Source organism: Cavia porcellus, unplaced genomic scaffold (genome assembly GCF_034190915.1).
Source record: "Cavia porcellus strain 051 isolate PalLab524CR breed Dunkin Hartley unplaced genomic scaffold, mCavPor4.1 scaffold_23, whole genome shotgun sequence".
In the NCBI taxonomy this organism is placed as follows: Eukaryota; Metazoa; Chordata; class Mammalia; order Rodentia; family Caviidae; genus Cavia; species Cavia porcellus.
In genome coordinates this window covers 37205467-37227166 of record NW_026947506.1, presented here as the reverse complement: position 1 = coordinate 37227166, position 21700 = coordinate 37205467, and the positions used below count along the sequence as shown (strand labels likewise).

At 48.0% G+C, this 21700-nt stretch overlaps 1 protein-coding gene and 1 long non-coding RNA gene across 2 annotated transcripts; both read left to right on the top strand.

Moving 5' to 3' along the window:
* The first annotated feature begins 954 nt into the window (after positions 1–954).
* Positions 955–20910, top strand: Tmem130 (transmembrane protein 130). The gene is made up of 8 exons (XM_003470024.5): positions 955–1187; positions 9398–9703; positions 11823–11982; positions 14787–14956; positions 15604–15688; positions 16505–16707; positions 19112–19224; positions 19581–20910. Exons 1-8 carry the CDS (start codon positions 1103–1105, stop codon positions 19731–19733), a joined length of 1275 nt encoding a protein of 424 aa, XP_003470072.1. The 5' UTR covers positions 955–1102; the 3' UTR covers positions 19734–20910.
* Positions 1200–5274, top strand: LOC134472494 (uncharacterized). Its single transcript, XR_010042338.1, has 2 exons — positions 1200–3732; positions 5034–5274. It is a non-coding gene; the product is annotated as an uncharacterized LOC134472494 (long non-coding RNA).
* Positions 20911–21700: the final 790 nt, after the last annotated feature.

Sequence of the window (21700 nt, the reverse complement as noted above, 5' to 3'; positions counted from 1 at the left end):
CCATGTCTGCTCCTCCCCCTTACACTCTAATAGACACAGACGGTTTGTTTCAGCGTCCTCCTGGGCTAGCAAACCATCATTCCCCACTCCAAGGTGAGTGCAGCCAGTCAGTGTGGGGTCCCTCCCCCACTTCTGCCACTTCAAAAGATACTGTTGCATCTTTGAAGAACTGAGAGGGAACCCTCGGGGGTCTAAGATCAGAAAGGTAGGGGGCTGGGCCCTTTATTTATAGACTCAGCGTTCTCAGCGTGTCTTCCAGAAGATTCCCTAGTTTCTGCCTTCCCTGAAACAGATCTGCAAGTTGCTACATAAGTAGCACTTCCCAGGAACTTGTAGGTTTTATTCTCGGAGACTTCCCGCCAGTGTACTCATCCTCCCTGTGCTGCAGCGCAGGCCTGGTTACACTAGAAAACACAGTGGTGCTCTTGTAGTTTCCAGCAATGTGAACTAAGCACACACAGCGATTGGTTTTTAAAGAATCACAAACACTTAGGGACCAGAGGTGGGATTGGCATCGGCCAGTGGTAGCAGTGATCAGCAGCTATTTGTCAACTGCTGGCATCCAGGATTACCTGTTGTCATCTGGTGACATAAGGATTGCTAGCAGAGATGCCCTTTGCTCATTCACTAGGCTGATTGGCAACATGATCATTCCTTATCTTGGCCCTCTGGCATACTGCAGGACCTAGGTGTTTATTGAATGAAAAACTGCAAGCTTAAGATCTGGACATACCTGGAAAGGCCCAGGCGTCCTGCACGCGGCTTTGCGGTGCTGCACGCGCCTCTAGGGACGCTGAGTCACAGCGCGCGGGCACGGACTTGGTGGGGGAACGGAGGGGGCGTGGGTGGGGAAGGCAGGGAGGCGAAGCAGATCAGAGGAGGGGACCGACGCGGGGAAGGGGCGCGGCACAGCAGACTGGCTGATCCGGCAGGGGTCGCGCGGCGGGCTGTGGGCGGCGGCGGCGACGCGCAGCGACACGGTGTACCCTGGCGAGGACGAGCGAGCGCTGCGCCTGCACCTCCACGCACAGCCCGCGCGCACGCCGGGGAGAGCAGCCTTGGAGCTGGAGCCCCGCGCCTTCTGCTTCGCGCACCTCCTGCGATGGCTCTCGCCATCCGCGCTCGCTTAGGCCGCGTTCTCTGGCTTGCCTGCCTCCTGCCCTTGGCCCCGGTGAGGGTGGCTGCAGGTAAGGCGACCCGGCTACCAGGAGCTCGCTGGGTCCTCCCCGCACCCTTTCCCCAGGCCTCTGCGGTAGCCCTAGAGAAAATGGGAGGCCAATAGGGCTCAGCGATGCTTTTTCTTCTCCCTTTTGTTTCTTGGTCCCTCTCCCCCCAACTCTCTCCGTTACTTGAGGGTCTCCCTTGCCCATTTCGATGCCTGCTTCCTTTCTCCTCTAGGGTCGGTGCTGCCCCGAGAAGCGCAAGGGGTGGCTGGGGCATCTCTCCCAATGCCTGGGGACCTGGCACCCGCTGGACTACAAGAAGGAGAGGCTGGGGTGGGACACAGCTCCTCAGGGAACACAGATTGCCCTCGGGGCAGCTTTTCTGCCTCAAGATGTCCCCTTATCTGGGGAAGCTGACATTCAGCTAGTGCTGGTTTGAGGAGGGGGTGGGGTGAGATTTAGAGCCAAGAGGGCCAGTCTGCCATTTCCTCTCTGTGCGTCATTTCCAAAATGGGCTCAAATGGACAGGCTCTCAAGGGCCCCACGCTGTACACACCTTCCTACCACCGCGAGGCTGGCACCAACCTTTTCAACACATTTTGGGAATAATAAAAACACCCAGATTAGAAGTTGTCAAGGACAGGTGGGATGGGGATAAATAATACTCAACATTTTTCATTATTCATATAATCTGCCTCTCTTAAAACTGGTAAGGAAAGGAGGGGATCTGATGGAAACTTGTGAAACGCCACAAGGTAAACTAAAAACCTTCATTTTAGGCATGAATTAGAATTTTGTGGGACTTGTACTTGGGCAGGATCCACCTTGGATCCACTTGTACTTGGGCAGCTAGGCAGGCTCCCATGAGCTGGGCCATAGTCTGTGAGGGTTACAAGCACTGGAAATTAGTGCTATAGCTGTAGTCTGTGAGGAGGGTTACATGCACTGGAAATTAGCAATATGGGCTGGAGATATAGCTCAACAGCACAGCACCTGCCTGGCAAGTGCGAGGTCATGAGTTCGATTCCCGGTATCAAAAAGAAAAGAAATTAATAATGTATTCTAAGTTGTAAAAAAAAAATCATGGGTAGTTGCTGCTAGTAGACTGCCCCATTGATACTGTCAGAATTACAGTAGCAAAGACTGGGTTGGGGAACATACCTTCTCTCAAACCCATAGGAAGAATGTAGACGCTTAAAAGCCTTTTTACCCTTCCTGGAGTTATGGTCATTCTGCCTGAATTTGCCTTACACCAGTGCTCTGTAAGGCAGAAGGCCATGCCCTGGGTTGTTTATTAATTCTAGTCTGTGTTATCTACATATCAGAGCTCTCTTTGGAAAGGCTTTGGACTGTATATGCTATGTGAAAGGGCTGATGTAGCCATCTTCTAGAATGTTCAAGACTCCCACATCCTGTGTAGTGGGAAAGGTTGCTTGCTCTTGAATGGAAACCTTGGGGACCTGGTAGGTGTTTTTTTCCAGAGCAGGCTTTTGGGACAGTTGTCCCTTCCTTTCTGCTTTGGCCCCTTTAGTTCTAGATCACTTAGGGTCACCTGTGGAATCCTTCCAAGCTCATTCCTTGGTGGCTCTGTACTACTAGGCTGAGCTACCACAGCTTGCATGCTTAGAAAGATGAAGTTGAATGAGTTCAGCCCCAGGCCTTGGCTTGATTTCTTCAGCCACTCTTGGCAAGACCATTATGGTCCATTTCAGCCCTGATGCCTGGACAATTCCAAAAGCCCTGGGGGAGAAGGAAGGGCAGCATCCCCTATGGCAATGGTGATGAGATTGGAGCCTGTGGCAGGTGTGCTACAGTGGGCTGTTGGTATCACTGAAAGCTCTACAAGCCTTGCCACCACTGCCCTGGGGGCTCTGAGATGCCTGTTTCTCCAAATCCAACCTAAGCAAAATGACCTTGCAGCCTCCTTATAGCAGGGCAGCTAGGGAGGCTCCCATGAGCTGGGCCAGCATTTGTGCCATATCTGCAGCAGCCATAGCCCCTCACTATCCCCATCTATCTCTTCTTGCAACCCAGACAACTGCCCCCCTGATTCCATCTCCCTGGCAACGGATCTGCACGGTGCTGACATGCGCCCATCTCACTGCAGATGCTAGATGGCCATTAGCGTGCTGCCGAATGTTCCTGGCACTTGTCAGCCTCACTCTGGCCCACACTTCTTGACTGGGTGAGGGGCAGAGGATGAGAGAACAGAGTGAAAAGGGAGGAGGTGGCCTCTTGTCCAAGCAAGGCTCACAGCCAAAAGGAGGAAGAATGGAGCCCAGTCCTGGGGGTACAGACTGTGGGATAAATCTGCATGGTAGCAGTGGCCCATGTGGACCTTGGATCCCCTGTGTAATATACACACTGTTGTATTAGCTTGGTGCAGTTTCTACCATAGTACCTGGAATTCTGTCTTTGGAGTTAATGCAAGTCCCTTTTTCAGTACCAGCATTTCCTTGAAAGTGACCAACCATTGGCATCTTGACTCAAATGGCTTTATAACTCAAGACCTGACACTGAAGGAAAGGGATTAAGACAGGATAGGCTGAAGCTGAAGTCCATAGTGGCAGTAAGTAATATTGCTGAGTGGTGAATGGGACATACTTGAGGACAAATATGGTCCACCAGGTTCTGCATTTTTGGGTTTCCCCAGCCCCTGTGGAACTGGGCACACAGAAGGGACTTGGTAGCACCTGGGTAAACAGTCTCCTGAGCCGGCACCATGTGGCTGGTCCCTGTGCCACACTCTACCCTCCAAGTGTCCCTCAGAGGCAGCAGTGCTGAACATCAACTGTGTGCCAGGAATTATGCTGTTCATAAGGGAGCAGGAAATGACCCCAGTCCTCAGTGAGTTCAGAGCACCTCGGGAGAAGAGGGAATCTTCGTTCAGTGTAAAATTGTGACAGCAGTGTGTTCAGGCTGTCTGGAGAGCTCTGAGGGTTAAGGGTAGAGGGAAGACTTCTAGAAGCTGCTACTCCCATGGACAGATTGGCAGAGAAGGGTATTCTAGCAGTGAGACTAGAAAGGGCAGAGCATACGTGGGGACATGAAGGGTAAGTAGCTGGCTAGAGCATGGATGTTCCAAGATGTGAACCTGCCCTCCCCCCAACTAAGGCTGGTCCATTACCAGACTAAGTATGTAAGAAGATCATTGAGGAGGTGGCACTGGAGGCCAGGGGCCACCGTGGAGCAGCAATTCAGACCCCTGCATGCTGCCCGTAAGCAGTGGAGTAAGTGGTGGTGGAGAAGAAAGGAGATGCCCAGGCGGATGACTGAGCACCACCCCCATACCGGGGACTGAACTCAGTGCCTTTCCGCTGAGCCGTATCTGCTAGCCCTTTCCTTTATTTTTTTTTTTATTTTTCATTTTTATTTTTTGAGATAGAGTCTTACACTAATTACTCAGGCTGGGTTCAAACTAGTAATTCTGCTTCAGCCTTCCAAAGTTCTGATGTTATACATGCATATCACCATGTTCTTCTGGGGATTGATTCTTGGGCTAGATGGACACAACACAGTATGAGAGGGGAAAGAAGAAATTCAGAGGGTTAGGCTAGCACTGGTTAATCAGGTGCTCAAGGATAGAAATACTCTGTCTGAGAGTAGCCTCAACCACATGTGGCTGTAAAGCACTTGGAATGTGGCCAGTGTGATCAAGAAAAAGAATTTTTAGTTTTACTTAAATTTGAGCAATCAAATTTGGGTAATTTGAGTTTAATTACATAGTACCCAGAGGATTGCCCGGTGAAGGGCCTAGAGCCCAACAGCAGTTCTGTCACTGGCTCTTATCAGCATGAGTTGGTGGGGAAGGTGATACGTGTGAGGGGGCGGGATGGGGCTTGCAGCCTTCCCCCTCTTCCTTCTGCCCAGGTCTGCCTAGGTCATGCAGTTTCCTCCCTGGGCCCTGGATACTCTCCGACATCACGCCCTGCAGAAATCTCACCTGCAGGAAGAACCCAATGAAAAGAACAGTGCTACACGCACACCTGCGCAGAGCACTGTCGGCAAGTGTGAGGGCTGTGTGCATTAGATAATACCTGATGGTGTCAGTGCAGTCACACTTGTGCCTTTGATGTGTTATCCTGTGAAAATAAAAAAAATTCAAAATTGAGTGCAGTGTGTGATGTGACTGTGGGAAAATTTTCTGTGCATGGAAAAGATGTCAAAAGTACAACAACAGTTGTCTTTGAAAGGTAGGACAGTGGGGAAGTTTTAATGTTTTTTTCCCAAATCCATTTTAGTTCTAATATTCTTTATGCATATGTATTACTTATTTGATGAAAACCTGATATTAGAAATTTCAGGGGGCTGGGGGTTTAGCTCAGCGGCATAAGCACCTGCCTTGCAAGCAGGCGGTCGTGAGTTCGATCCCCGGTACCAATAAAAATGAAAAAGACACACAGAAAAATTTTTTAGTAACTACACAGTGACATATGTCTGTAATTTCTTTTTTTTTTTTTTCTTTTTTCTTTTTGGTACTAGGGATCAAACTCACAACCTCATGCTTGCCAAGCAGGCACTTATGCCATTGAGCTAAATCCCCAGCCCCTGTCTGTAATTTCAATTCTAGCAGAGGCTGAAACAGGAGGATTATGAATTCCAGCCCAGTCTGGGCAGCTTAGCAGGACCTTGTTTAAAATTGAAAAAAAAAAATTTTTTTAAGGGGGCTGGAGATGTGGCTCAGTGCAAAGACCCTGGATTCAATCCCTAGTACTAAACCAAAACAAACCAAACAAAAAAGCCAGTCCCCTACAATCTTAACTATTTATATAAAATATTATGCTGTCTAACATAGTTCAATTGCTGGGCATGGTGGTGTACACCTGTAATCCCAGCACTTGGGAGGCTGAGGCAGGAGGATCACCATTAGTTTGAGTTCAGCCTGGGCTACATGGTGAGACCCTATCTCAAAAAACAAAAAGTAAAATTCTTTAAAAAGTTGGAGTAATTACTCAGGAAAATGCCCACAATACATAATTGAAAAAAATGAAATCTTATCATTTCATATAAAGAGCATAATTTGAAAAATACACACAGTTCTTCATAGCCATAGGTTCTTCATTCCTTGGATTCAACTGACTATGGGTCAAAAATACTGAGTAAAAGTTGTATCTGTACTGAATATGTACAGAGTAGTTGTTTGTGTCATCTTCCTTAAGCAGTACAGCCCAATTACATAGTCTTTAGATCACATATCATAAGTGATGTAGAGATGACTGAAGGATGTGGAGGATGTGGACGGGAAATATGTAAGTGCTACACCAATTTAAATAAGGACTTGAAGGCAGTTGTGGCACACACCTGTAATCCCAGCACTCTGGGAAGCTGAGGTGAGAGGATCACAAAGTTGAGCCCAGCCTGGGCAGTTTAGTAATTTAGCAGGACCCTGTATCAAAAAAAAAAAAAAAAAAACCAATCCAACCAAAAACCAGGATAGGGATGTAGCTCAGGGCATAGGCTCTGTGTTCAATCCCTAACCACACAAGTAAGAAAAAGAACAAAAAAAAGGACCCACGAATGTTGGTATCCATGGGTGAGTCTTCAAACCAGTTCCCCACAGTACCGAGGGGTGACTTGTATATGGTAAGTAACAAATAGTAACAATAGCTGCTATTAACTATCTCAATTTTTAATATTAAAAAAATTGGCAGTCCTAGAGATTGAATCTAGGGCCTTGCAGTGAGCTACATCCTCAGCTGTTTTCTTAATTTTTAATTTTGAGACACATTTTCATTAAGTTGCCCAGGCTGGGTTTCAACTTGACTCCTCCTGCCTCAGCCTCTCTGAGTATTAGGATTTTAGCCAGGTACCACCATGCCAGGAAATATTTTATACTTTTGTTTTCAGATGTTTTACAATTAATCTTACCTTCACTGTGGTGGAAGGAAGATGTTAAAGCCCCCACCTGGCCACTATCCTATGCTCAAATCCCAGTTCCCTGCCTGTAACATGTAGAATGGTCTCCAGGGTTCCTGAAGAACACTGACACATTTCTGGTCAGTTTCTCCAAGGGGCTATCTCAGCTGGAATCATGAAATTCCAGTGTTGGCCCTGCAGGAATCCTGGAGATGAGCTAATGAAATATTCTGTTGTCCACTAGGGTGACCATTAGCCATGTATAGGTACTGAGCACTGGAAATGTGACTTGCGTGAGAAAATAGGTTTTCTGTTTTTTTTTTTTTAATTTGACTGACAGCCATAGTCAGACAAGCCTTGGCTGCCATTCTGAATGATGTGGAACTAGAACCTCTCACTTTATAAAGTTAGAAGCAAGATCAAGAGGGAAAAATGTTCGTTTCTGGATCAGAGGAGACCTTCCCAAAGTTTGTTCTGCCACTGTCAAGGCCTTCTAGCTCTAACAGGGTTAATTCTAAGGGAAATAAATCTTATTTTAAAATCTTACCTGTGGCCCAATGTGATAGTACATACCCGTATTATCCCAGCTCTCAGGGGATGAGACGGGAAGATCTCAAGGCCCAGACCAACCAGAGTGACTTAAGACCTTATCTCAACTTTTGAGAAAATAAAAAATGGGATGGGGGTGTCACACAGTGCAATCCCCAATACGATGGAGAAATCTTACCTTACTTATTTGATAAAATATGTAGCTGGCTAAAAGAGTTGAAGAATAATGACTCAGGGCAATGGCCCTGTCTCTTCCTCAGTTTCACCTTTCAAACTTGAATTGTGCTAACATGTAAAGCCTGGTCCAAATGAACACGATGAGGGGTGTTTCTTGGCAGGGTTTGTTCCACAGGGACAGAGGCCCCTTCAGTGAACACAAGCCATCACTGTCCAGGTATAGTCTGCTCAGGTCAGACTGAGCCATTACATGTGCTCGATGAGGCTCTGGTTGTCTGGCGAGGAAAGGAACTAACTTGAAGATACCTGTAAAAAAAAGCGTGTGATTTGGAGTCAATCAGACTTTGAGTTATGTGTGACCCTTGGGCGATTCATTTGAGGTACCTGAGCCTCAGTTTCTCCTTGGGTAAAATAGAATACATTGGTTCTCCCCTATCCATGCTTTTACTTTTCAAGGTTTCATTTGCCTATGGTCCACGGGCATAGGCATTTGTCAGTAATCCTCCGATGTACAGTGGTGGGAGGGTAAAAATGCCACTTTTTTTTTTTAGTAGCAGGTACTGAACCCAGGTCCTTTACACTGAGCTACATCACGAATCCTTTATTTATTTTTATATTTTGAACCATGATCTTCCTAAGTTGTCTGAGCGGGGCTTGAAGGCAGTCCTGCCTCAGCGTCTCAGAGGTTAGGATTATAGGCATGGGGGACTATGCCAGGCTCTACAGTATATTGAGAGGACAGAGGCTATGTTCTATCGGATCCTGACCTAGATCCCCAATCTCCCAAATGAGTGTATGGCAAAGGCTTAAATAAAATGAGACAAGTGGTATGATTTTAGGGTTCCAGGAGGATCAAAATCCTTTAGCTGAGTTTGGGACTCTGAGGGCTAAGACAAAGACTTCTTTGGACCACTCATATTTATTAGGTCCAAAACAAAAGGCAGGGAAACTGAGGAAAGTGTGGGAAATGAGCAGGACCTTGGGAGTCACTTCAAAGACTTCTCCAAGTAGTAAGTTATGCCAATGTAGGAGAACTGTCTTCAGGATAATATTTATGGTAGGACTGAGACTGCAGGGATGAAATTCCTTTAGCTGCAGTCTCTATTTACTTACTGGAGCCACAGTGTCTTCAGTGGTGGCCTTATCTTGCTCTTTGAGGTATCTCTGGCCTCACAGGCCACTACATGCCTCAGCCAGGACCAGTGACTCATAGAAGTTCACTTACTGTGAATCAGCTCCCATCACCATGCAAGGGGCCTAGGCCTAGGACAGACTCACAGATAAACATAGAAAGCTGAAGTCCATTAGTTAATTTTAAATTCTGTTCAGCGCTGCTTCGTAGTGGTCTCCAACAAGGTTCATCTAATTTTCCTTGCATTAGATTTGTTATAATTGTTCTATTTTACTATTATATACTGTTGCTAATCTCTTCCTGTGGCTAATTTGTAAATTAAACTATCATAGGTATGTAGAAATAGGCAAAACATAGTAAACAGAGTTTGACATCAGTCTCAGGCTTCCACTGGGGGTTTTGGAATCTAACCTGTGCTAATAAGAGGGACCAGTGTGGTATCACGGAGCTGGCCCAGTGGAGGCCAAGGGGTTCCTGGCCATAGCCCGTCTTGTAACGCAGTCTACTTCTGGATTCCTAGATCTTTATGAACTCAGCCTTACAACTGATGGCCCAGCCACCACGGGGACAGAGGTGACCGTCTCAGCCAGCCTGGTGGCCAAAGACAATGGCAGCCTGGCTCTGCCTGCCGACACCCACGTCTGCCGCTTCCACTGGGTCCACACCCCACTGATGCTCACCAGCAAGGTGGAGAAGGACCTTAGCTCAACTATCCGTGTGGTGAGCAACGCGCCTGGGGACTTCCCGGTCTCTGTCTGGGTCACTGCTGCCAACTGCTGGATGTGCCATCAGCTGGCCCGGAGTGCTGTCACTCTCCCCATCACAAGTGAGCATCTTTTCTATTTGTTCATTTACCTGCAGAGAAAAAACTCAGCCTCACTCGTCACCACAGAAATGCAAACTATACCCACGGGATCGCTTCTGTTATTGGCTGTGTTGGAAGGATTAGAAAGGGTAATACCTCCTGCTGGCAGCCTTGGGATGAAACGGACAGTTAAAGTAGATATTGCTACCAGGGATATAAATTAGGATCCTTTAGAGATCACTTGGTCAATACATAAAATTCTAGTCTTTGACCTGATCATTTGTTTACTGATTTTTTTCCCTTTTGCAGTACTGGGGATGGGAGCCAGGACTCTGTGCATGCTACACAAACAACACAGCTACACTCCCAACCCTGTTTACTGATTCTTTCTCCTGTCTCTCCCACCATACTCGCTTTCTTTCTCTCTCAATTCCTCTCTTTCCCTGTTCAACAGGTTCCTTCCTTCTTGCTCCTTTTTTTTTTTTTTTTTTTTTTCTGGTACTGAGGATCAAACTCATGACCTTGAGCTTGCCAGACAGGCACTTATGCCGCAAACCTCTTCTTGCTCTTTTGAAGCATATTATTTATTGTTTTAAAGCTTAATTGTTTAATAATGAGTTTATTTTCTGGAACTCAACCTTGATTGAAGCAATACTTTATAATACAAAAGATATAAACAAGGTAAGTACAAAGCCATTAGGATTGGTTAAATACGTTGTTAATTTTTGAAACTATTAAGGACATTCACAGTGACTTTGCAATGTCCTGAGTAAATATTCATGCTTGTAAAATTACATATTAAAAAACTGGGCTGCGGGTTTAGCTCAGCAGCGTAAGTGCCTGCTTGGCAAACAAAGGTCGTGAGTTTGATCCCCAGCACCAAAAAAAAAAAAAAAAAAAAAAAACCCCACCACCAACAACAAAAAAACCCAAAGCACAGAATTGTTGGACCACTGCAGTAAGCTGTGTTAATACACACATATATATACACATTAACACATCCACACCTAATTTGCAATGTGTCAAAACATTAGCACTGGTAGTGTTCAAGTGATAACTTGTCCTATTCTGCTTTTGAGACTGAGTACATTGTATTTTCTGCTTTTGTTGTGGAAAAAAATCAGCATTTATTTTTTTGTTTGTAAAAAAACATTTTTTTGGTTTGTTTTCTTCCATCAGAAAATGAGACTTAGAGCAGTGGCCTGACTCAGCCCAGCACATTGAGAGCAGAAATGCAGTCAGTAGAATTTAGAACTGTGCCCTTACCTAGGCTTAGGTACCAGTTTGAAGTAAAGTCATCCAGCTGGGCATGGTAGTGTGCACATGTAATTCCAGTACTCTGGGAGGCCGAGGCAAGAGGATAGTAAGTTTGAGCCCAGCCGAGCTGACTTGGCAAGACCCTGTCTCTCAAAATAAAAAAGAACCGGGGATGTAGCTCAGTGAAAAGGCCCTGGATTCCACCCCCAATTCTAGGAGAGAGGAGGAGAAGAACAAGAGGGAGGAAAAGAAAAGAGCATCATGCGTTGGTATCTGTGAAGGATTAACCTTTCACCTCCATGGCTACTAAAATCTGTTGATGCTCAAGTTGCTTATATAAAATAGTGTAGTATTTGCACATAACCTACATCTAGTCTCCCATGTCCTTTTCTCCCTAGATGACTTTCAATACTTGATATAATACTGTGTAAGCAGTTGTCAGTGTATCATTTAGAGAATGACAAGAAAACTGTCTGTGCATGTACTGAGGCAATGTTTTTCAAGTATTTTCTACCCACAGTTGATTAAATCTGCCCCTGGAGAACCCCTGGGTATGGAGGGCCAATGGGATTTCCCCAAGTTTTTTTCAAATCCTGTGCATTCTGGGTGTCTTTTGTGCCAGAAAATTCAGGGTCCTGGTGAAAGGGATCAGAAGCAGAAGTTGTGCGAGGAGCATACACCATGGGTCTTCGCCAGTCCCCAGACAGCAGGGGCAGGAGGTGGAGGCCTCTGTGTTAGGGTCCCTGCAGGACTCTTCTCTAGCGAGCTCTGGCAGCCAAAAGATCCAGGTTGGGAGAGCTGCCTCACTAGCTGCCCATAATGTCACTCCAGGCTCTTCATTCCCTGCACTTCCACAGACTCACCCTTCCCCTGTCTTTCCCAGATTTCCTCATAGGAAAAATCGTGGTCTCTCAGAATACCTCCCTGCCCTGGCCCAGCTCATACCTCACCAAGACAGTCTTGAAAATCTCCTTCTTCCACCATGACCCAAGCAACTTCTTCAAGTCAGCCTCCTTTCTCTACCGCTGGGACTTCGGTGATGGGTATGTCTTTATTCACCTCTACTGAGTGCCCTAAATTCCAGGCTGGTGGGGGACGTGGCTGGTGAACTGCTGCTCCGTAAGTTGTGCACAGTGATCTGCCCATTCCCAGCAAGTACTTCCGAGCATCTGCTGTGTATCAAGCCCAGGGATCCTGTGGCCACCTGTGAACCAGCCACAGCTCAGCGAAGACCATTGGTGCCCAATTCTACCCTTTAAGGAAGGTCAGGGTCAGTAGGATTCCCCTCTTTGATTCTGAAGGACACCCACCTATAATAGGACCTTCTTTAAATATTTGCCTCGGCTCAGGTCTGTGCTATCTTCCCTGAAAATGTAGTATGGGAATATTATAGAGTTTCAAAATCTATAAAGATCTTACTAGGAAAATTACCAGAGAAAGGTAGGAGCAAAGAAAAGGAAAACCACTTATAGGAGAACTTAATATTCTATACTCAGACTTTGATATTTTTAAAGAGGAATAAATGACAAAGAATTTTTATAACATAGTTTGACCGAAAAAAGTGTGATTGTGTGTAATCTTGGGCCTAAAAAACAAAATAGTGCCTAAATATTTACAAAAATTTAAAAGAAAATAAAATTTATATCTAAAAAAATTTTTTTTTGAGTCTTGCTATATAGTTTAGGCTGGACTTGAAGTCACTATATAATCTAGGTTGGCCCTGAACTCCTGGAAATCCTCTTGCCTAAGCCTCTTGAGTGCTGGGATTACAAGCATGTGCTACCATGCCCAGCAGCAAATTACATTTTAGAATTTAAAATGTTGGAGCATCCCACAGTAAATAATGTATGACCTTCATATTCAGTTCATAATGCAGGCCCGAAATTCATAAAAATATTTTTTGGGGGAGAGGTCACAAATATATTATGTAAAGAGTTCTCGGCAACTTAGAAGTCTCTGACTCTGAAATTAGAGTAAATGTACTATCTTCCCTGAAAATGTAGTATGGCTTCCCTGATTTCTGACACCAGTTTTGGGTACTGACCATTTGTTCAGCTGGAGAAAGCATAGTCCTCCCTACAGAAACTCACCTCACCTGTAGTGAAGGCTGAGTGTTAAAGGCTTGGTCTTCAGTGTTGCACTATTGGGAGGTGCTGGGTCCTTTAAGAAGTGGGGTCCCCTGGGGCTTGTGTGACCTTGCTGCTGCTTTTCTCTCTTTTCTACCTCCTCATGAGGTGAATGGGCCTCATCTGCCATGTATAACTGCTATTTTTAGCTTTAAAACAAGGTTTGCTAAGTCTCTGAATTGCTCAGGCTGGGCTCAATTTTTGATCCTGGTGTCTCAGTTTTCCAGAGCGCTGGGATTATAGGCTTGTGTCACCACACCGTACTCTCTCTCTCTTGTTGCAAGGACACTAACCTATTGGATTAGAGCCCTACTCTAATGACTTCATTTAAACATTTAACCTTAATTACTTCCTTAAAGGTCCTGTCTCCAAATACAGTCACGTTAGGGATCAGAGTTAGCTTCAGCATATGAACTTTGAGGGAACATAATTCAGTCTCAGCAGGGCTTCTTGCATAGTTTTGACTTGATTGCCATGTGGTTGACCTCAAACTTCAAGTCAAAGGACCCAAAGCTTCCAACATAAATCACATTGTTAGAGTGTCCAGATGACCCAGCACTCTCAGGCAAACAACCAGATTCTACCTCTTTAATATCTTAAACCGGGATACCAAGGGGTCTAGCTCAGGGGTAGAGTATTTGCCTAGCATGCTTGAGGCCCCTGATTTCATCCTCAGTGCTACAAAACAAAACACATATAAAAAACAAAACAAAAACCCTACCCATATGTGGTGGTGCACACTATGACCCTAGCACTTGGGATGCTGAAGTAGGAGGATCATGAATTCAAGGCCAGCCTGGGTTACACAGCTGAGTTTGAGGCCAGCCTGGGTCATGTAGTGAGACACTCTCAAAAAAAAAAAAAAAAAAAAAAAAAAAAAACCTCCTAAAATTCTTTTAGTTGAAAGTAACCATAAACTTTGATGACATAATATTTAGAAAGAAAGAAATATTATACATCCCAATTTAGAGAATAGTTTCCAAGCTGTAATCAGACATGAATGTATAGTTTTAATTGTTATTATTATTAAGAGTGAAGATAAAATACTGAACTCAATGAGTTAGAAGAAAAAATAACAGAAGAGGAATGAAGGGGATTAACAAATACTAAACATAAATTAGGCCGAGGAGGGGCTGGGGATTTAGCTCAGCGGCATAAGCGCCTGCCTTGCAAGCAGGCAGTCACGAGTTCGATCCCTGGTACCCATAAAAACGAAAAAGACACACACAAAAAAAATTAGGCCGAGGGTGGTAGTGCATGCCTATAATTGTAGCACTTCTTTAGAAGGCTGAGGCAGGAGGATTGCTGTGAGTTCAAGGCCAGGCTGGGCTATGTAGCAAAACTCTGTCTCAGCCCCCCACCAGAAGAAACAAACAACCGCCCAAAAAACATGAAGTTGTAGAATTAGCATTCAGGGTTAGCTGAGTAAACTAGAAAAAGTTTATGGAGCCAACATTATGCTGAATCCTGAAAGGTGGCTGTGGTTGAATACAAGGAAGGGGGTTCATGGGTGCTGATGTTGGTGGCAGCACCCCTCTGGGTGGTTCTGACAGGCTGAAACCATCGGACCATCCCCATCTGTCTCTCGGAGGGCAGGGGTAGCCACCTATCACGTACAGCCATCTCTTGGCTTGCTTTAGCAAGCAATGAACCACTTCCAAGGCAGAGGAAGGAGAAACAGCCTGCCATCTCTCTCCTCCCTCCTCCCTGTCACCTTCCAGGACTCTGCTGGTGACAGACAACTCCGTGGTCTATTATAACTATTCAGTTATTGGAACCTTCACGGTGAAGCTTAAGGTGGTGGCTGAGTGGGAGGAGACAAAACCAGATGGCACCTCGAAGGGCATTGTGCAGAGGACTGGCGACTTCTCTGCCTCGCTGAAGCTGCAGGGTGAGTGGGTGCAGGCTGAGTATCCAGGTCCCCAAGGAGCCCCAGGTATCACCCATTCTAGATTAGAGTGGCTCCAGCCTGGTGCCAGGCTGGCTCCCTTCTCGGGCCCTGTCCTCTTGGCATCTCCCTTGTCTTCTCTGCTGCAGACAGGACACTGGAGCTTGTGCACATGGTCACTTGGCAACCTAGTGGCACAGTCAGCATCTGACCAGGCCTTCCTGCTCCCAGAGCCCAAGTATGACCAGTGGTCTTGCCATGGTCTCCTGGTAGCTGCAGGTCCTAGCAGCATGGGAGCCTTTGTCTCCCACACAGGGTGGGGTGGGGGATGCCCAAGTGCATCTCTCCTTGGCTTTGGGCAGGCATGGAACATTTCTTGATTTTTGCCAATGGAGTGTGCTTTTTCTGCGCAAAGGTGACAGCTTTGGTGTCAGTGAGCCAGCCGGTTGGTCTTTGCCTGCTTTTCCAACTTCTCCCTCTGAGCTGCTCTGGCACTTGCTGCTGCTAGCAGGGGCGGTGCCCTGGACAGAACCTCCCTGGAGGAGGGACAGAAGAGACGTTAGGGTAGTGGGCACACAGCCCAGAGTGGTAGAAGCTCTGGGACAGTGGTCTTCAGCTGCCAGGCCTAATGACACCCCTTTTCCTTACAGAAACCCTTCGAGGCATCCAGGTTTTGGGGCCCACCCTGACTCAGACCTTTCAGAAGGTGACTGTAACCTTGAACTTCCTGGGGAGGTGAGTGAATCCCAGAGTGCACTGCAGGAGCCCTGAGGCCTTCTGCATTCTGACAGGGCTCCAGCCCCTCGAGGGCTTGTGGTAGGGTGGGACTAATCTGCCTTGCACAGCTCTAATCTCTGGGTCCTGGAGAGATAGGACATTCCTCTGGGGCTGTCTTCAATATACATTCAAAACGTTTGGAGGGAACCAGGTATAGTGGTACACAGCTCTAATCTCTGCCCTCTGGGAGGCTGAGGCAGGAGAATGGCAAGTTTAAGTCCAGCTTGGGCAATTTAGCAAGACCTTGTCTCAAAATAAAAAATAAAAAGGATTGGGAGTATAGCTCAGTGTGAAGGCCCTGGGTTTAATCTCCCATACTGGGATTGGAGCTTAGTACCTGGAGAATGGGAGGCCAACTGGATTTGGTGGACGTGGTCTCTGAGGGGCTATGAGTCTGTTTTCTTGGGACCTGGGGTGGAGTGAAAGGGGAACATCCATTCAGCATTCCTCAGATGGAATTGTGTTTTCCAGCTTCTGAGCCACTGCTTGCCCTCTTTCTAAGCCAGTAAGAGCCTGGTTATCCTTACATCCTGCTTAAACACCACCTCCCCTGTGAAGCCTTGCCTGCCCTCCCTTTGGTGCCCACCTCAGTTAAGCACGTTGTGCACCTTTCTGCCTCACTAACCTGCGATCTCCCTGGGGCCTTGGGGGCTTTCTTCTGTGCCACTGCATTTCCTGCTGGAGAACGTCCAGTGTTCAGAGTCCGCTTGGACTTGCTCTGTGCTCCTGCTCCTTGCCGAGCCCTTTCTGAAAACCTGCCTCTGTGCCCTGCAGCCCCCCTCTGACTATGTGCTGGCGCCTCAAGCCCGAGTGCCTCCCGCTGGAGGAAGGGGAGTGCCACCCTGTGTCTGTGGCCAGCACGGAGTACAACCTGACCCATACCTTCCGTGACCCTGGGGACTACTGCTTCAGCATCCGGGCCGAGAACGTCATCAGCAAGACGCATCAGTACCACAAGGTCCAGGTGTGGCCTTCCAGTAAGTGACAGCTTAGCTTCAATGGTAGTGTCGCAAGATAGCCAAAATCTTCAACCCTGCTGCCACCTTCAACATGCTGTTATGAGCCAGCCTTACTGTGAGGGTCACCAGCAACTGGCCCCACCAACACTAACACCATGAGTATTGCTCCTCACTCTGGCAATGACCAATGCCACCATGGGCCAAATGGCAGTCCTGTGACCACCAAACACTGGCAATACCATAGCAACTTCAGATCACCACCAAACTCTATCATTACCATAGCAACCAGCCCCACCAGTACCATCAGCAACCAATTCTACCAATCTCATATCCCCACCCATCAATTCTACCAGCATCACCAAACATTAACAGCCGACTCAGCTATCACCATGAGTGCACAGGCAGCTCACAATTCTTCAGCACCATCATCACCACAAGCAACCACCCCCAGCACTCGCACCCAACTACCACTGTTGACTTTTCCTCACCCACTGCTACAGACATCAGACTGTAGTATCAGATCCCGAGAAAGTTCCAACTTAGACCCTCAGAAAGGGCCTTTCAGCTAGGCATGGTGGCAGGTGCCTGTAATGTCAGCACTTAGAAGGCCGAGGCAGGAGAATTTCCATGGGTTTGAGGTCAGCCTGGGCTATAAAGTGAGTTCAAGGCCTGGCTGAACTACATGGCAAGACCCTGAAAAAAGAAATGGCCTTTCAGATGCCCTCCCCAGTCCCACTTTCCATGCTACAAAAGGGGAAATTGAGGCACAGGACAACATCAAGACTGGATGTCAGCTTGAGTCTGAAGCTGGCTTCCAGACGCTGAGTCCAATGACCTTCTGTCAAAGTAGGGTTTTTTTTTTTTTTTTTTTTTTTGGCCTTTTTTGTTTTTATCGGTACCGGGGATCGAACTCACGACTGCCTGCTTGCAAGGCAGGCGCTTATGCCACTGAGCTAAATCCCCAGCCCCCAAAGTAGGGTTTTTCCCAGCACTTTGGAGTTTGGGTCAAACCTGGCAGCTGAGCCTGCCTTCAAGGTTTGGCCCTGCAAGTGCACTGTGTTGTCACTGTCCCTTGCAGTGTCCCCAGTCCCTCTCTGAGCCCCTGAGAGAATGCTTTACGCCAGGCCCTGGCTGAGCCTGTGGGTCTTGCCAGGTACCATGCGGCCTGCTGCCCTAGCATTAACTGGACACCAAGTGTCCAGGACCTGCTGAATTCTCCAGGGAAGATGGTAGTCCAGGGGATCATGCCAATCATACCCTCTTCTCTTTCTTGTTTTTATTTTCTTTCTTTTTTGGAGACAGAGTCTCATGTGTTATCCAGGCTGGCCTTGATCTCATGGTAATCCCTCTGCCTCAGCCTTCTAAGTGGTGGGATTATAAGCATGCACCGCCACACCCCCTTTTCATAGGAAGCAGCTATTACAGAGGGGTTAGGAGAATGAAAGGGAGCCCACACTTCCTGGTCACCCACATAGGCCTGGCATAGCTACGTCCCTCACCTTCATGCCTCTCCAGGGCAGCTGGGGTTTCACATCAACATCTGGTAGCTTGTTCAGAGCTGGGATTCAAACCCAGGACAACCTAACTTCAAACATGGGACACTTTGCCCTCTATCATGCAGTTTCCAAAGCATCAGGCTCGGTAGGTGAGCCCAGATGGTGGGAGATTATGGCAGAGGTCACAGGGCTGCTTTATAACCTGGCTTCCCTTCCCAAAAGAGATAGGAGAAAGCAGGAAGCAGTGCTGCTTTTCATGGCTTACACTCAAGAGAGTCTGTACCATCACTACCATCATCTGCTGTAGGCCAGGGGCCGGTCACTGAGCCCAGTCCACCCTTCAAAGATGGGGAAGCCCCTTTTTATTAAGCAACCCATGAACATATTTAAAAATCCTCCACACAAGGCAGAAGTGGTGATTCACACCTGTCATTCCACCACTGTGGGAGGATGAGGCAGAAAGGTGGTAAGTTCGGGCCCAACCTGGGCAACTTAGTGACTTAGCAAGACTCTATCTCAAGAAAAAAAATTCAATAAAATTTAAAAAGGGCTCAGGGTAGCTCAGTGTAAAGTTCCTATGTTCAATCCCTGGATATTGGGGGGAAAAAAAGTGTAGTGGTGCTCACCTGTAATCCCAGCACTAGGGAAGCCGAGGCAGGAAGATCATTGCAAGTTTGAGACCAGCCTGGGCTACAAAGTGAGCCCAAGGTCAGCCTAAACTGCACAGCAACAACCCTGTCTCAAAAAGACAAAAAAAATTTTTTTCCACATACCCTGATTTCTTTTTGTCAAGTCCTGGGTTGGGGTTGCCTAAAAGAGAAGAGAGACCATTGGTGGGATTGACTGACCCCTCTCCAGCAGCCACCTGAGGAAGAGTATTTGAATCCCAGCTCCCCAGCCTTGTAACACTCGCCTGTCACTCTTAGGACTTCAGCCGGCTGTCTTTGCTTTCCCGTGTGCCACACTTATCACCGTGATGCTGGCCTTCATCATGTACATGACCCTGCGGAATGCCACCCAGCAGAAGGAAGTGGTGGAGGTGGGTACGCGGAGGATGGACTGGACAGCTGGGTCCTGCCCAGGAAGGACCCTGGGCCTGGGGCCAGGCCATCATACTTGGAAGGGTCTTGATGTTAGAGTGGGCCCTGAGGTTGGGGACGGTGTGCCAAAGGGACATCTGTAGACTGTGCTGAGTTGCTGAGTTGCAGCACCCTCTGGCCCGTCTCCCTCTGTGTTCACCCTTGTGCATACATGGTGACAAGTAGGCATTTCCCTGCTTCTGCCAAGATGCTGAGCTCATAAGGCCAACTGACGGGTCCTGGTGGGGGCGATTGACCCACAGGGTTTTGTTCATCATAGCTGGCTGATTTTGACTTTTCCCCCATGTCTGACAAGAACCCGGAGCCGCCCTCTGGGGTCAGGTGCTGCTGCCAGCTGTGCTGTGGGCCTTTCTTGCTGGAGTCGTCATCTGAGTACCTGGAAATTGTCCGAGAGAACCACGGGCTGCTTCCGCCCCTCTACAAGTCTGTCAGAACATACACTGTGTGAGCACCCCCCCTGTACCCTGGATCAGTGTTCACTGATGGCCAGACTGGGAGCTTGGAGCAGGGTGGTGTGTGACTGTGCAGGATGGGTCATGTGGCCAATTGCCTATGCTGGCCATTGATCTGTACAGTCTGGTTGCTGCCGCAAGACCCTTGCAGCCACCTCCCCAGTCATCTGCCCATCTGTACAGTGCAGCCACTGCTGTGAGCCTCTCTCAGTCACCCCAACCCCACCCCGTGCCAAGCAGGACCCTGACACTTGGTGTGTTCCCTTGGGATTCTCCCAGGGGGCTGGCTTCCCCTCACCCATTCCTCTCTGACTGGCACATCTGCCATCCATTGAGAGCTCACAGTTCCTTCCCTGAGAAAGCTGTCTCTATGCCAGAACTGGAAAGGAGGTCACAGATGGTCCAGGATGCATAGCAGAAGGTCATGCTGGCAGCTGGGCATCCTGTAAAGAGGAGGGTGTACACATACACACACATACACACACACACACACACACACACACAGAAATGCACACTGGTCGTGGATCATCTCCATGATTCACTCTGTATCTGCTAGGGCTATTGCTGGAGTGCACTTGAACTAGAGCTCAGATGAGACCTGCCTTTTCCCCTAGGCCATCTGCATCTAGCTCCTGGGTTGGGCCTCTCCCTTTACGCTTTGTCCCTGCCACTATTAGGAGGTCACCCTACTTTCTGCCTGCTTGCTGGGAGCAGGTTGAGTGTGTGCAGAGTGCTTTATATCCATTGAGAAAAAGGTGTTGCAGGAAAAGGACAGGTTGAGGTCATGGGGACATGGGTTCCTCATGTGTGAGTATCAGTCATGGGGCACCTTAGCTCCCTAGCTGCTCCCAAGATGACCTTGGGATGGAAGAAGCAGGCTGATCAGAGCTGGAGCAGAGGAGCCAGCCACTCTCGTCACCTCCAGCCCAGTGATGGGAGACGCAGAACTTGCAGGAGACAGCAAGGAGATGAGGAGGCTCCCCCATGCAGGGTGGTAGCCTGCAGCTGTTGGAGAGAGACTGGCTGGACCACAGAGCCAAGGCTCTGTCGCTGTAACCATTTGCTCTCAGACTTTGTGCCAAAAATTGTGTTTACATTGTCACGTGGCTCATTCCCATGAAATAGTGCCATTATTGCTCAATAAAGCTTGAGTACTCTGAGTGTTGCCAAGCACCCTGGTGTGGCAGTCTCTTTTCCTTGTGTGAAAGGTAAGGCCTTGCAATGGCAGGAGCAATGCCCAGATGCAGCAAGGCAGCCCATCATGTTCTGGGGTCAAGGGCACAGAAGGGAAGCCACCAGGGTTCCCAGAGGTAGGTTTAGGTACTGGGTGACTTGAACATGAAGCCCAGTCTAAGGTCCCAGATAAATGCAAGAGCCTGAGTGGGAGCACTGGCCACCTGGGGACTTACTGCAAATGTAGACTTTCAGGTACCACCCCACCCGGTTAGTCCGAGTTAGCCCCTGGGAGGGGCAGCCACCTTCTTTCACAAGCCCCAGGGATTTCGGTGCCTTTTCAGAGCTGATGACCTCTGGCAGGCATCACCAGCTGACCCTTCTGAGAACTGCAACTTCATTCAGCAATAGTTGCATTTAAGTGTCTGCAATGAGCCTGGGAGTTTGCATTTCTAACAGATTACTGGTTGCTGTGAGTCTGAGGACCGTGTGTAGAAATGCAAAGACCTGAGTCTAGATCCCTCCTAAGCCTTTTCCCTTCTGCAACAGGTCTGGGACACTCAATGGTCTCTTCTCTCCCACCACCTAAGCCCCCAGCAGAGGGGCCGTAAGCTTCAGAGTGGGTGGACCCTGGACATGGGGGGCTGCCTCTCACCCCACTTCAGTATCAATGTGAGGCACCTGGGACTTTCCCAGCTCCAGTGCATTGGCTTGTAGAGCAGATGCTGCCCCAGCATTCTGCTTCCGAGCCCCAGGCAGGGCTCAGGTGTGTTACGGCTTGTGACAGGAA